This window comes from Anolis sagrei, chromosome 3 (genome assembly GCF_037176765.1).
Source record: "Anolis sagrei isolate rAnoSag1 chromosome 3, rAnoSag1.mat, whole genome shotgun sequence".
Classification (NCBI taxonomy): Eukaryota; Metazoa; Chordata; class Lepidosauria; order Squamata; family Dactyloidae; genus Anolis; species Anolis sagrei.
The window spans coordinates 171,205,278-171,222,020 of NC_090023.1; the positions used below are offsets into that span (position 1 = coordinate 171,205,278).

Below are 16,743 nucleotides of genomic sequence, written 5' to 3' on the forward strand. Positions count from 1 at the left end.
CGAAGCTCTAGGTGCTCTTACTGCCTATTACAGGGAAAACCAGCTGATCCCTAATCCATCTAAAACACAGACATGCGCCTTTCACCTTAAGAACAGACAAGCATCCCGAGCTCTGAGGATTACCAGGGAAGGAATCCCACTGGAGCATTGCAGTGCACCCAAATACCTGGGAGTCACTCTGGACTGTGCCCTGACCTACAAGAAGCACTGCCTGAATATCAAGCAAAAAGTGGGTGCTAGAAACAATATCATACGAAAGCTGACTGGCACAACCTGGGGATCACAACCAGACACAGTGAAGACATCTGCCCTTGCGCTATGCTACTCTGCTGCTGAGTATGCATGCCCAGTGTGGAACACATCTCACCACACTAAAACAGTAGATGTGGCTGTTAATGAGACATGCCGCATTATCACAGGGTGTCTGCGCCCCACACCACTGGAGAAATTACACTGCTTAGCCGGTATTGCACCACCTGACATCCGCCGGGAAGTAGCAGCCAATAGTGAAAGGACCAAGGCAGAGACATCTCCAGCTCATCCCCGTTTGGGTATCAGTCAGCACGTCAGCGACTTAAATCAAGACATACTTTTCTTAGATCTACAGAGACACTCGCTGGAACACCCCAGCAAGCGAGCGTCCAAAAGTGGCAGGCCCAAACCCAGCACCTCAATCCATGGGTGATACCAGATGAGAGACTCCCTCCTGGGCACACAGAAGACTGGGCGACTTGGAAGGCGCTGAACAGACTGCGCTCTGGCACCACGAGATGCAGAGCCAATCTTAAGAAATGGGGCTACAGGGTGGAATCCTCGGCATGCGAGTGCGGAGAAGAACAAACCACTGACCACCTGCTGCAATGCACCCTGAGCCCTGCCACATGCACAATGGAGGACCTTCTTGCGGCAACACCAGAGGCACTCCAAGTGGCCAGATACTGGTCAAAGGACATTTAACCAACTACCAAATTTGCAAAATCTGTGTTTTTTTTCTTTTTAATCTGTGTGTTTGCTTTGCTCTGCTAGAACTGTAATACAATGGTATGGTTGCTGATGACACGATAAATAGATAATGTCTGTGGCTCAAAGTTATGGGATACTGGCATTTGCAATCTCCTCTTTTGGGCAACAACAACATCGAGGCGTGGACCAAAGTGGGGACCAAACCGTGTTATTTTACAGCGTAGATGCACCTTTCCCCCTTTTAGGGAGCTTCCTGGGAGTCCCCACCCCCCTTTAGCCCCGATCCCGCGTGGGAGCTACGTGGGGGACGTGCCGGGATCTCCCCCCACCCTCCCTGCCCCCCAAAAGCGCGCGCCCTGTCTGTCCCCGGAGCAGCCAATCATCGCGCAGGAAGAGGGCGGGCTCAGAGCCGGCCTCTCTCTCGCGTGGAAGGAAAGGAGGAGGAGGGAGGGAGGCGCCGTTCCTCCAGCCCCTGGCTCCCTTTTTTTGACCTCTCTGCAGGGAAGAAGGACCTCTAGGCGCTTGGGAGGCATCTCTGCATCCTCCTCTCCAAAGGATCAGCCTGCTACATAGATCTCTATTCTTCTTCCCCTCCATCCCCAGCCGGAGAGACCTCTTCTTTCTCCCGGCAAGATGATCGCTGCCCAGCTTTTGGCCTATTACTTCACCGAATTAAAGGATGATCAGGTCAAGAAGGTAAGCAGGCCTTTGTGGTTGGCTCCCTCTTGGCTTGCATCAGAGCTGATGATGTTGTTGTTGTTTTAATGTATAGATTTGCATTTGTTTTCTAAATGCACTGGAGCCTGTCTGGTCCTGGGAGATAATAAGCAGGATCAGCCTTGGTTTGTGTATACCTGTAGTTGGCCTATGTAGGTATTTATAACCCTTTATGTATGTGCACAGGATTATAAATATTATGTATAATAATAATTTTATTTCTTACCCACCTCTCCTCGTGGCTTGAGCTGGGTTACACCCTGATTGAAACTCATAAACATTGAAAAAATTATATAAATATTAAAATACATAATGAAATACTATCATTAAGAGACCAGAGCCTGTCTGGCCTCCGGGGTTAAGCAGGATCAGCCATGGTTTGCGCAGTAATTGGAATTGATCTTGATCAATGTATGTATAGTGCAGGTGTGTATGCATGTATGTATGTGTATGTATGCAGGCTTATAAATATATTGAATATATAAATACATATACATATATACATGCATACACACATTGTGTATGTATATTTATATGTGTGTATATATATATACACACACACAGTACACACATGTGCATGCATATTATATAATAAATTATATAATATAATTATATATTATATTATATTATATATTATATTTTATATTTTATATTATATTATATAATTATATATATAATAGATTATATATATATAAAAGATTTTTTAATATATACATACATATATATATATATATATATATATATATATAATATATACACACACACACACACTATATAATATAATATAATATAATATAATATAATATAATATAATATAATATATAGAGAATGTTTTGAATGTCATAAAGGTACCAGACCTTGTCTGATCTTGGGAGTGATCCGGGATCAACCTTGGTTTGTGTAGTGATTGTTATTGTAAACCTATGTATGTATAGTGGAGGTATCTTTTGCATATCTTGATTTATATATCTATATATAGAGAGAGATATACACATACACACATGTATGTATGTGTGTATGACTCTCTCTCTCTCTCTGTGTATATGTATGTGTATGTATGTGTATATATATATATATATATATATACACACATACACACACACACATATATACACACACAGAGAGAGGCATACACGAATGGACTTAATGTCAGGGGAAAACTTTAACCTATATAGGTAAAGGTTTTTCCCTGACATTAAGTCCAGTCGTGTCTGACTCTGGGTGTTCGTTCTGTTCTCCATTTCTAAGCCAAAGAGCCAGTGTTGTCCATAGACACCTCCAAGGTCATGTGGCCAGCATGACTGCATGGAGCGCTGGAGCAGCACCTATTGATCTACTCACATTTGCATGTTTTCGAACTGCTAGGTTGGCAGAAGCTGGGGCTGACAGTGGAACCTTTAGATTCGAACCTTTCAGTCAACAAGCTCAGAAGCTCAGCACTTTAACCCACTGCGCCATGGGGGGCTTCTGTATGTGTGTGTGTTCACATATATGGTTCAGCAGTAGAACTCTCTGCCCCGGAGTGTGGTGGAGGCTCCTTCTTTGGAAGCTTTTAAACAGAGGTTGGATGGCCATCTGTAAGGGGTGATTTGAATGCAATATTCCTGCTTCTTGGCAGGGAGTTGGACTGGATGGCCCATGAGGTCTCTTCCAACTCTTTGATTCTATGATTCTATATGTGTGTATACATACAGTATATATATAGAGAGAGAGAGGGGGTGTGTGTCTAAATACCATAAAGCAGGCATAGGCAAACTTCAGTGCTCCAGGTGTTTTGGACTTCAACTCCCACAATTCCTAATAGCCAGTAGGCTGTTAGGAATTGTGGGAGTTGAAGTCCAAAACACCTGGAGGGCTGAAGTTTGCCCATGCCTACCATAAAGGCACCAGATTGTGTCTGATCTTGGGAGCGAAGCAGGATGAGGCCTGGTTACATGGGAGGCACCCAACAAATACGAGGTGCTGGGTTTTTAAGAAATTGTATATATTTCCTAAAAGCACCAGATCCAGCCTGATCTTGGAAGCTGTGCAAGATCAGTCCTACTTTGGACAGTAGTTGCAATTCTTGTTGACCTACGTATATATAGCAGAAGTATATATATCCTTTATGTATGTACATATCTTGCGTATTCAGATCCTCCCTTAGTCTTGGGGTTGAGAAGGACGGGCTATAAATATTTGAAATATGTATCATGGTCATACTAGATCTTGTCTGGTCTTGGGAGCCAAGCAGGATCAGGCCTGGTTAGGACGTGCATGGCAGGCCATATCAGATGCTATAGGGCGCATTTCAGAGGAAGGGACTGGCAAACTATTTCCGAATAGTACTTGCTTTTAAAAAAACCCTATAAAATTCACAAGGTCGCCATGAGTGCGGAAGCAACTTGAAGGCAAATCTATATTTGCATGCATTTTGTTGTTGTCCTTAGGAGTCTTTAAATGGATGGGATTGCTCGCTTGTTGTGGTGGGTGGGTGGTTTTTAATGCAAAAGCCAAGGGATCCCGGTGGATGGGACACGCTCTGCAATGTCCTTGAAAGAGGATGTGGATGTCATAGCTGCGATGAGTAACACAACACTGTCATGGTTTCCTCCTCTTGCGGCCCTCCCTCTCCGCTGCCTGCCGTGGAGGGAAGGTCTATCCAGAGCTGTTACTATAAACAGCGAGGTCAGCTTGCCAGGCTCCTTCTACACTGCCATTTAAAAAACAGACAATCTATTTTGAACTGGATTATATGGCAGTGTAGTCTCATATAATCCAGTTCAAAAGAGATAATGTGGATGAAAGTATTGCAAGTGTTTTTTGAGACGTAGGAATGGTTAAGAGGGGAATTTTCTTTGCCCTCCGAGGCCGAGAGAATGTGACTTTTCCAAGGTCACCCAAGAGATTTCCATGGCTGGGTGGGGATTTGAATCCAGCTCCGTAGTGTCCAATCCAGAGCTCAAAGCACTACAACGTGGTGGCTCCATATCGCCAACAAGGTTGGGAGAACCTGAAAGGCACCTTGAATTTTGACTCTGCGATTTTGTCAACATTGGATGTTTAAGGCATTGGATGATTAACCGAAGTCTACACAATTGGATTTGCTAATTGGTAGCAAATATATTAAAGACTAGCCATCCCCTGCCAGTCTGTGTATATGTGTTTTGTGTGTGTATATGCATATATATGTGTATATAATTGTGTGTATGTGTATATATGTGTGTTGGTGTATATATGTGGTTTTATGCATGTGTTGTAATGTTTTGTGTTTTGGCTTTTTAAATCTCTTCTGCTGTGTTTTTCAGTGTTTTTATGAGTGATGGTCACTCGTTGGCCTAATAGGTGTATTGTGTCCAAATTTGGTGTCAATTCATCCAGTGGTTTTTGAGTTATGTTAATCCCACAAACTAACATTACATTTTATTTATATAGACTAGCTGTACCCGCCATGCGTTGCTGTGGCAAACCTTCCCTCCCTCTTTCTCCTCCTTCTTTTTCTCTCTCCTTCCTTCCCTCCCTCTTTCCTTCTTTCCCTCTTTTTCTTTCTCTTCTTCTTTCTTCCTCCTCTACCTGTTTCTTTTCTCGCTTCCTTTGCTGTTTGGTTTCTTCCTTCCTTCCTTCCTTCCTTCCTTCCTTCCCTCCTTCCCTCCCTCCCTCCCTCCCTCCCTCCCTCCCTCCCTCCCTCTTTCGTTCCTTCTCTCCTTCCTTCCTTCTGTCACTTTTTTATTTCCTTCTCTCTTTCCTTCCTTCTCTACCTTTCTTTCTTTCCTTCTCTCCTTCTTTCCCTCCTCCTCTCTTTCCTTCCTTCTCTATCTCCCTTCCTTTCTTTCCTTCTCTCCTTCTTTCCCTCCTCTCCCCTGGAATCATAGAATCATAGAATCAAAGAGTTGGAAGAGACCTCATGGGCCATCCAGTCCAACCCCCTGCCAAGAAGCAGGAATATTGCATTCAAATCACCCCTGACAAATGGCCATCCAACCTCTGCTTAAAAGTTTCCAAAGAAGGAGCCTCCACCACACTCTGGGGCAGAGAGTTCCACTGCTGAACGGCTCTCACAGTCAGGAAGTTCTTCCTAATGTTCAGATGGAATCTCCTCTCTTGTAGTTTGAAGCCATTGTTCCACGTCCTAGTCTCCAAGGAAGCAGAAAACAAGCTTGTTCCCTCCTCCCTGTGGCTTCCTCTCACATATTTATACATGGCTATCATATCTCCTCTCAGCCTTCTCTTCTTCAGGCTAAACATGCCCAGTTCCCTAAGCCGCTCCTCATAGGGCTTGTTCTCCAGACCCTTGATCGTTTTAGTCGCCCTCCTCTGGACACATTCAAGCTTGTCACATTCCACCCTTCCTTCCTTCTCTACCCTGCTTTCTTTCTTTCCTTCCCTCCTTCTTTCCCTCTTTCCCTCCCTCCTTTATCTTTCTTTCTTTCCTTCTTTTTCTCCTTCCCTCCTTTCCCTCTTTCTCTCCCCTTCCTTCCTTCCTTCTCTATCCTTCTTTCTTTCCTTCCCTCCTTCCCCTCTCCTTCCTTCTCTATCTTCCTTTCTTTCCTTCTGCCTTGGAAGAGAGGCCGCCCTGGCACACCCCATCCCACAAACGAAGGTGACATTTGTGTTTCTCTAGATTGTGTTCTGGCTGTGTGGGAGGGCCCAGGAAGCCACCCCAATAACGGGAAGGCGTACCCAAAGGCATCCATTGCCATGCCAAAGGTTGGCCTTGAGGCAAGCAGGCCCAAAGGCTTTGTGGGGGGGGGGGGAGAGAAAGAGAGAGCGAGGGGCAGGTCTCGAGGCCCCCAGCATCACAATCCCCGCTCCTCACATCGAGGCCTATCTGCCCCAGGTGCCTCCCTTTCTGCCTCGGAAAAGAGGCCGCCCTGGCTCACCTGCGGCCACCTCCGAAGCTGCTCTAGGCCCGGTCGTCATAGGAGTCGAAATCCGCTACAGTGGCGGGAGCGGTGGGGTAGAGGGAGGCAGGGCAGTGCGCATGCGGAGGGCAACTTGGGCGCGGGGGAAGCTGGGAAATGGAGTCCTTCCTCATCGTATTCCTCCCGAGGCCTCTGCGCATGCTCCGTGTTTTTCGGGTATTGTGCGTTTGTGTTGTTGCGTATTGGTGTTTTGAGGATTGTTGGTCATACCTTGGTGGAAGAGGTATTAGCAGGCCAAATTTGGTGAGATTTCGTCCGGTGGTTTCTCCGTTTTTGACCGCCTAAGGACGCCCTTCAGCTTCTTATATATATGGATTGTTATGTTGAGCATGGAGCAAAATATAACAAAATCCATAAATGAGAGATACCTGTATTGACAGAAGTTTAGGGAGGTGACTCCCAGCATAGTCACTTTTCTCCTTCTGTATGATTCTTTAATATATGTTTCCTGGTGATGTGTTGCCTGACTTTTGACCAATCAAGATATCACTCTTTTGTGGACATTAAGTACACCTACATGATTCAATGCTATAGAATCCTAAGAGTTGTAGTTTGGTGAAGCTTCAGCATTATTTGACAGAGAAGGCTAAAGACATGATAAAACTACAATTCCCATGATGTCAGAGCATTGAAAAATGGCATATAAAGTGGTGCCAAACTGCATTAATTCTACAGTGTAGGCGCACCCCAAGGTAGCAAGATGATTAGAATAGAAACCAATAATGGATCGGATCTGCAAATGGAGTTTCTGATACAAATTATTTCAGAAGTATCAAAATAAAATGTGATAAAACAGGGTATCATTCCTAGCTGTGTTTATGATATACTAGCGGTCCCCTGCCATGCGTTGCTGTGACCCAGTCTGGTGATATGGAAAATAAAGTAATTAGAAAGTGCTGGTTTCTAATATATGTAATGTCTTTATGCTTGTGGGTAAACAGTATTTCTTGATGTTTCTTTGACAGTGTTGATGTACAGATTGTCTGGCTTGCCTACTCTGGAACATGCAACATATCATTGTCCGTCTTTAGGAGTCCCTTTCACATCTATAATACTTTAAGTGTGTGTGTGAGAATCATATCTATCTATCTATCTATCTATATGTATGGCTGGATGGCTCTCTGTCAGGAAGGCTTTGATTACGTTTTCTTGCCCTGGTGAAGGGAGTTGGACTGGATGGCCTTAAGTATTTTCCTTTGGTCTTGGGGGTTCTGTGTGGGAAGTTTGCCCCAATTCTGTCGTTCATGGGGTTCATTCAGAATGGTCTTTGATTATAGGTGAACTATACATCCCAGTAACTACAACTCCCAAATGCCAAGGTCTATTTCCCCCCAAACTCCATCTATGTTCATATTTGGGCATATGGAATATTCGTGCCAAGTTTGGTCCAGATCCATCATTGTTTGAGTCCACAATGCTCTCTGGATGTAGGTGAACTACAACTCCCAAAGTCAATGCCCACCAAATGCTGCTAGTATTTTGTATTGGTCATGGGAGGCCTGTGTGCCATGTTTGGTTCCATTCCATTGTTGGTGGGGCTCAGAATGCTCTTTGATTATAGGTGAACTATAAATCCCAGCAACTACAACTTCCAAATAACAAAATCATAATTTTTTGAGTGATGATCACTCCTTGTGTTGTGAGACGTTTTGTTGCCAAATTTGGTGTGATTTCGTTCATTGGTTCTTTTGTTTTTAAGGTACTCATTATGCACAGAGCATTTTTATAGATATGGGCCCTGTTTTGCCCAGGAGGTCTCCTAAGGTCACCTCCCCTAAAATTTGGGAGGAAGATCCTGTTTCTAGGAACATTAGGCTGTATATGATTTAGGCTTACCACTAAGCAGTTGAGATTTTAATGTGCTGATTTTTCCACTGGTGTTGACAGAGCAAATGAGCAGGTTTTATGAGGGATAGCAAGGAAGATACATGTCTTTCCACATTGTCAAATGTTAGTGGCTCTGTATTTCAAGAATGAATTGCATATTAACAGATTGCACGGAAAGCAAATTACAGTGAAATCTGGTATATTTGTGCTTAGAAGTAACTCCATTGAGTAACTCCTAGATGAGGGTATATCGGATTACAGTGTTAATAATGTTGAGTTAGAATAATGTGTATTTTATAATTGTATTGTCAAAGGTTTTCATGGCTGGAACGGAGCCCCCAGTGGCGCAGTGGGTTAAGGCCCTGTGCTGGCAGGACTGAAGACCGACAGGTCGCAGGTTCAAATCCGGGGAGAGGCGGATGAGCTCCCTCTATCAGCTCCAGCTCCTCATGTGGGGACATGAGAGAAGCCTCCCACAAAGGATGATAAAAACATCAAATCATCTAGGCGTCCCCTGGGCAACGTCCTTGCAGACGGCCAAATCTCTCACACCAGAAGCGACTTGCAGTTTCTCAAGTCGCTCCTGACACGACAAAAAAATGGCTGAAATCACTGGGTTGTTGAGAGTTTTCTGGGCTGTATGGCCATGTTCCAAAAGCATTATCTCCTGACATTCACCCACATCGACGGCAGACATCCTCAGATATTGTGAGGTTTGTTGGAAACTAGACAAGTGGGGTTTATATATCTGTGGAATGTCTAAAGTGGGAGAAAGAACTCTTGTCTGTTTGAGGTAGGTGTGAATGTTGCAATTGGCCCTAAACGGCTCTGGCCCACTTTACCTGTCCGAACGTGTCTCTTCCTATGAACCATCAACGACTTTAAAATAATCTGGGGAGGCCCTCCTCTCGGTCCCGCCACCATTGCAGTCGTGTTTGGTGGGGACAAGAGGCAGGGCCTTATCCGTGGTGGCCCCTTGGCTGTGGAACTCCCTCCCTAAAGAGTTTAGATCTGCCCCCTCCCTCCTGACTTTTCACAAGACACTTAAGACTTGGCTGTGGGAGCAAGCGTTCGCAGAATAGACTGTTTTTATTGGCTTAGATGAGATTGTATGGAGTGGACCACATTTTTTGGACTGATTTGGAACACATTTTAAACTTGAACTGATTTTAAATGTATATTGATTATCATTTTATGTAATTGTGTATTATATTGGTGTTTTTATATTGTTGGAAGCTGTCCTGAGTCTCTTTTCTTGGTGGGTCTGTAGATAGTTTGTATGTTTTGCTTCCTCATCAGCTTCCCTATGTGGTCAGTGGTTACCTTGATGTATGGCAAGAACACTTTTCCTCTGGGTGGATCTTTGTCTTTACTCTCGTGGTTTGTTCTTGGTCTTGCAGCTCTTCTCATGTCTGTGGTGGAGTATCCATTGGCCTGTAGATTATTTTAAAATTTATTTCAAGATGTCTGTTTTTTCATACCAATGATAAGGTTGGTTCTAATTACTATACATTTTAAAAGGCATATAGAATCATAGAATCAAAGAGTTGGAAGAGACCTCATGGGCCATCCAGTCCAACCCCCTGCCAAGAAGCAGGAATATTGCATTCAAATCACCCCTGACAGATGGCCATCCAGCCTCTGTTTAAAAGCTTTTTAATTTTTGTATGTATGTTCAGTATTTTATCTTTTGTAATTTAGCTGTAAATCGCCTGGAGTATTCTCGGATGGAGGGCGATTAATAAGTTATTAAATGATGATGATGATGATGATGATGATATTTATACATGGCTATCATATCTCCTCTCAGCCTTCTCTTCCTCCGGCTAAACATGCCCAGCTCCTTAAGCCGCTCTTCATAGGGCTTGTTCTCCAGACCCTTGATCATTTTAGTCGCCCTCCTCTGGACACATTCCAGCTTGTCAATATCTCTCTTCAATTGTGGTGCCCAGAACTGGACACAATATTCCAGGTGTGGTCTAACCAAAGCGGAATAGAGGGGTAGCATTACTTCCCTAGATCTAGACACTATGCTCCTATTGATGCAGGCCAAAATCCCATTGGCTTTTTTTGCCGCCACATCACATTGTTGGCTCATGTTTAACTTGTTGTCCACGAGGACTCCAAGATCTTTTTCACACGTACTGCTCTCGAGCCAGGCATTGTCCCCCATTCTGTATCTTTGCATTTCGTTTTTCCTGCCAATGTTGAGTATCTTGCATTTGTCACTGTTGAACTTCATTTTGTTAGTTTTGGCCCATTTCTCTAATGTGCCAAGATCGTTTTGAATCCTGCTCCTGTCCTCTGGAGTATTGGCTATCCCTCCCAATTTGGTGTCGTCTGCAAACTTGATGATCCTGCCTTCTAACCTTTCATCTAAGTCATTAATAAAGATGTTGCACAATCCCAGTAGTATTCAAATTGGGGTATTTTGGGTATTTGTGCTAAATTTGGTCCATCCTACATATTGGATATTTACATTACAGTTCAACAGTAGCAAAATTACAGTTATGAAGCAGCAATGAAAGTAATGTTATGGTTGGGGGTTGCCACAACATGAGGAAGTGTATTAAGGGGTCGCGGCATTAGGAAGGTTGAGAAACACTGACCTAGCAGTTTCAAGGTCCGGCTTCTCACAGCCTGGATAATTCTTTGTTGGGAGGTGTTGGCTGTCCCTGATTGATTCTTGACTGGAATTCCCTGTTTTTGAGTGTTGTTTCTTATTTAGCGTTATAATTTTAGACTTTTTAAAAAATACTGGTACCCAGATTTTCATGGTGTCCTCCTTTCTGTTGAAATTGTCCACATGCTTGTGGATTTCAGTGGCCTCTCTGTGTAGTCTGGCAAGGTAGTTGTTAGACTGATCCAGCATTTCTGTGTTCTCAAGTAATATACTGTGTCCAGGTTGGTTCATCAGCTGCTCTACTATGGTTGATTTCTCTGGCTGAAGTAGTCTGCAGTGCCTTTCATGTTTCTTTCATGTTCCTTGATTCGTGTCTGGGCAATGCTGCGCTTGGTGGAAGTGAGAGGCTCCCTCTTGTCCAGAGGTCCTCAAACTAAGGCCCGGGGGCCGGATATGGCCCTCCAAGGTAATTTACCCAGCCCTCGCTCAGGGTCAATCTAATTCTGACACTAATTGAAAGCACACAACAACAACAACAACAACAACAACAACAATGGGTTGTTATAGATTTTTTCAGGCTATATGGCCATGGTCTAGAGCAGGGGTCCTCAAACTAAGGCCCGGGGGCCAGATATGGCCCTCCAAGGTCATTTACCCGGTCCTCGCTCAGGGTCATAGAATCATAGAATCAAAGAGTTGGAAGAGACCTCATGGGCCATCCAGTCCAACCCCCTGCCAAGAAGCAGGAATATTGCATTCAAATCACCCCTGACAAATGGCCATCCAGCCTCTGCTTAAATCTAATTCTGAAACCACTTGAAAGCACACAACAACAACAACCACAACAACAATGGGTTATTGTAGGTTTTTTCAAGCTATAAGCCATGGTCTAGAGCAGGGGTCCTCAAACTAAGGCCCAGGGGCCGGATATGGCCCTTCAAGATCATTTACCCGGCCCTCGCTCAGGGTCAATCTAATTCTGACACCACTTGAAAGCACACAACAACAACAACAACAACAACAACAATGGGTTGTTATAGGTTTTTTCGGGCTATATGGCCATGGTCTAGAGCAGGGGTCCTCAAACTAAGGCCTGGGGGCCGGATATGGCCCTCCAAGGTCATTTACCCAGTCCTCGCTCAGGGTCAACCTAAGTCTGAAATGACTTGAATGCACACAACAACAACAATCCTATCTCATCAGCCAAAAGCAGGCCCACACTTCCCATTGAAATATTAATAAGTATATATTGGTTTAAATTGTTCTTCAGTTCAATTGTATTGCAATTAAGTATTTTTTGCACTACAAATAAAATATGTGCAGTGTGCATAGGAATTCATTCATGTTTTTTCCAAATTATAATCCGGCCCTCCAACAGTTTGAGGGACTGTGACCTGGCCCTCTGTTTAAAAAGTTTGTGGACCCCTGCTCTTGTCCTTTGCTGAATGTAGCATTTGTTGGATCTTCTTGGTGGGTCTATAGATAGTTTGTATGTTGTGTTTCCTCATCAGCTTCCCTATGTGGTCAGTGGTTCCCTTCATATATGGCAAGAACACTTTTCCTCTGGGTGGATCTTTGTCTTTACTCTCGTGGCTTGTTCTTGGTCTTGCAGCTCTTCTGATGTATGTGGTGAAGTATCCATTGGCCTGTAGATTGTTTTAAATTTATTGTTGTTAATTCATTTAGTCTTTTCCGACTCTTTGTGACTTCATGGACCAGCCCACGCCAGAGCTCCCTGTCAGTCGTCACCACCCCCAGCTCCTTCAAGGTCAATCCAGTCACTTCAAGGATACCATCCATCCATCTTGCCCTTGGTCGGCCCCTCTTCCTTTTTCCTTCCATTTTCCCCATCATCGTTTTCTTCTCTAAGCTTTCCTGTCTTCTCATAATGTGGCCAAAATACTTCATCTTGGCCTCTACTATTCTTCCCTCCAATGAGCAGTCAGGCTTTATTTCTTGAAGTATGGACTGGTTGGATCTTCTCGCTGTCCAAGGCACTCTCAGCACTTTCCTCCAACACTACAGTTCAAAAGCATCTATCTTCCTTCACTCAGCCTTCCCTATGGCCCAGTTGTAACATCCATAGGTGACTATGGGGAATACTACTGCTTTAACTATGCGGATTTTTGTTGCCAATGTGATGTCTCTACTCTTCACTATTTTATCAAGATTGGTCATTGCTCTCCTCCCAAGAAGTAAGCGTCTTCTTATTTCCTGGCCACAGACTGCGTCTGCAGTAATCTTTGCACCTAGAAATCATAGAATCATAGAATCATAGAATCAAAGAGTTGGAAGAGACCTCATGGGCCATCCAGTCCAACCCCCTGCCAAGAAGCAGGAATATTGCATTCAAATCACCCCTGACAAATGGCCATCCAGCCTCTGCTTAAAAGCTTCCAAAGAAGGAGCCTCCACCACACTCCGGGGCAGAGAGTTCCACTGCTGAACAGCTCTCACAGTCAGGAAGTTCTTCCTAATGTTCAGATGGAATCTCCTCTCTTGTAGTTTGAAGCCATTGTTCCGCGTCCTAGTCTCCAAGGAAGCAGAAAACAAGCTTGCTCCCTCCTCCCTGTGGCTTCCTCTCACATATTTATACATGGCTATCATATCTCCTCTCAGCCTTCTCTTCTTCAGGCTAAACATGCCCAGCTCCTTAAGCCGCTCCTCATAGGGCTTGTTCTCCAGACCCTTGATCATTTTAGTCGCCCTCCTCTGGACACATTCCAGCTTGTCAATATCTCTCTTGAATTGTGGTGCCCAGAATTGGACACAATATTCCAGATGTGGTCTAACCAAAGCGGAATAGAGGGGTAGCATGACTTCCTTAGATCTAGACACTATGCTCCTACTGATGCAGGCCAAAATCCCATTGGCTTTTTTTGCTGCCACATCACATTGTTGGCTCATGTTTAACTTGTTGTCCACGAGGACTCCAAGATCTTTTTCACACGTACTGCTCTCGAGCCAGGCGTCACCCATTCTGTATCTTTGCATTTCATTTTTTCTGCCAAAGTGGAGTATCTTGCATTTGTCACTGTTGAACTTCATTTTGTTAGTTTTGGCCCATCTCTCTAATCTGTCAAGATCGTTTTGAATTCTGCTCCTGTCCTCAAAGTCTGTCACTGCCTCCATGTTTTCTCCTTCTATTTCCCAGTTGTTAATCAATCTTGTTGTCATAATTTTGGTTTTTTTGATGTTTAACTGCAACCCAGCTTTTGCACTTTCTTCTTTCACCTTGATTAGAAGGCCCCTCAGCTCCTCCTCACTTTCGGCCATCAAAGTGGTGTCATCTGCATATCTAAGGTTGTTAATGTTTCCAGCAAAGGATCACCGCCTTGTCGTGGTGCTGGAGCAATGATGTCACAAGCGAAACCGTGAAGGGCCACCCAAGACGGAACGGTCGTGGCAGAGAGGTCAGACCAAGCGTGATCCCTGGGGAAGGCAATGGCAAACCACTCCAGTATTCTTGCCAAGAGAACTAAATGGACCAGTACAACCAGAGAGATGTCGGTATGCCATTGGAAGATGGGACTCCCAGGTTGGAAGATAGCCAAAATGCTACTGGGGAAGAGCAGAGGATACGTTCAACGAGCCCCAGATGTGATGACACAGCTAGCTCAAAGCCGAAAAGAAGGCTAGTGGTCGACGGTGCTGGAGGTGAACAATGAATTTGATGCTCTAAATATCAACACAATTTAGTCGTAGGTCTTTTTACATTTTTCATAATTTGGTAATACTAGTACTTAGAAACTTGTATGTGAGATAATTTTTGTGAGTATTACATATGTGGATTTACTGACAATATAGTATATAGTTTTGTAAAAGTCATCTTCCAATTATAAGGTGGAGGAAGCATCACAGTACCGCTGTTGCTCTGTAGAAAAAGTGAAGTATTTCTTGTTTAAAAACACATCTCTTTGATTATTTTGGATGTAGCAACTATATAGGTTGTTTCTGTGTAGCCTTGCCTAAAAAAGAGGCCATGTTAGCTCATCCAAGATTTCCTGCTGCTCTCACGTAATTCACCAGAAAACATCCTGAACCAGTAGGTTCTTGTGGGTTTTTTCGGACTATAGAGCCATGTTCTAGAGGCATTTCTCCTGACGTTTTGCCTGCATCTATGGCAAGCATCCTCAGAGGTAGTAAGGTCTGTTGGAATTAGGACAATGGGTTTATATATCTGTGGAATGGCTGGGGTGGGGCAAGGAGCTCTTCCCTGCTGCAGTTAGGTGTGTTTAGCTGATCACCTTCATTAGCATTTGAAGGCCTGCCTGAGCCTGGGAAAATCTGTTGCTGGGAGGTGTTAATCTGTGCCTGGTTTTTTCCTCTCTGTTGTTTAGCTGTTATAATTTTAGAGTTTTTTTAATACTGGTAGCCAGATTTTGTTCATTTTCATGGTCTCTTCCTTTCTGTTGAAATTGTCCACATGCTTGTGGATTTCAATGGCTTCTCTGTGTAGTCTGACATGGTGGTTGTGCGAGTGGTCCAGCACTACTGTGTTCTCAAATAATATGCTGTGTCCAGGCTGGTTCATCAGGTGTTCTGCTATGGCTGACTTCTCTGGTTGAAGTAGTCTGCAGTGCCTTTCATGTTCCTTGATGCGTGTCTGGGCGCTGCGTTTGGTGGTCCCTATGTAGACTTGTCCACAGCTGCATGGTATACGGTAGACTTCTGCAGAGGTGAGAGGATCCCTCTTGTCCTTTGCTGAATGTAGCATTTGTTTGATTTTCTTGGTGGGTTTGTAGATTGTTTGTATGTTGTGTTTCCTCATCAGCTTCCCTATGCGGTCAGTGGTTCCCTTGATGTATGGCAGGAACACTTTTCCTCTGGGTGGATCTTCATCTTTACTCTCGTGGCTTGTTCTTGGTCTTGCAGCTCTTCTGATGTCTGAGGTGGAGTATCCATTGGCCTGGAGAGCCCAGTTGAGGTGGTTCAGTTCATCTTGGAGGAGGTGGGGTTCGCAGATTCTTTTTGCACGGTCTGCCAAGGCTTTAATGGTGCTTCTTTTATGACTTGGGTGATGGTTGGAGTTTTTATGTAGATATCTATCTGTGTGTGTGGGTTTTCTGTAGACGGTGTGACCCAATTGTTGATCTGGTTTGCGGATGACTAGGACATCTAGAAAAGGCAGTCTTCCTTCATTTTCTTTTTCCATGGTGAACTGGATGTTTGGGTGGATGCTGTTAAGATGGTCCAGGAACCTGTTGAGTTCTTCTTCTCCATGGCTCCAAATGGTGAAGGTGTCATCCACATATCTGAACCATATCGTGGGCTTTTTGGTTGCTGTCTCCAGGGCTTGTTCCTCAAAGTGTTCCATGTAGAAGTTAGCTATGACCGGGCTGAGAGGGCTCCCCATAGCTACTCCATCTTTCTGTTCGTAGAATTCATTGTCCCACTGAAAGTAACTGGTGGTGAGGCAATGGTGAAACAGAACCGTGATGTCTTCTGGGAACCTCTGGTTGATGAGTGCCATGGTGTCTGCTACCGGGACCATGGTAAATAGAGATACCACATCGAAGCTGATCAGTTTGTCGTTGGTATTTAGCTTGAGATTGCTGATTTTTTCTATGAAGTGGGCTGAGTCCTTGATGTAGTGTGTAGTGAGTCCAATATGGCTTTGTAACTGTGCAGCAAGAAATTTTGCTAGGTCGTATGTGGGGGATCCAATGGCACTCACGATGGGTCTGAGTGGGGTGGAGTCCTTATGGATTT

At 44.3% G+C, this 16,743-nt stretch overlaps 1 protein-coding gene across 1 annotated transcript in view; it reads left to right on the forward strand.

Moving 5' to 3' along the window:
• The first annotated feature begins 1,371 nt into the window (after window positions 1-1,371).
• Window positions 1,372-16,743, forward strand: part of HK1 (hexokinase 1) — a 92,638-nt gene continuing 77,266 nt past the window's right edge. Inside the window, exon 1 of the mRNA XM_060768874.2 lies at window positions 1,372-1,659. Within this exon, the coding sequence (XP_060624857.1) occupies window positions 1,597-1,659 (63 nt within the window). The 5' untranslated portion in view covers window positions 1,372-1,596. The remainder of the gene's footprint in view (window positions 1,660-16,743) is intronic.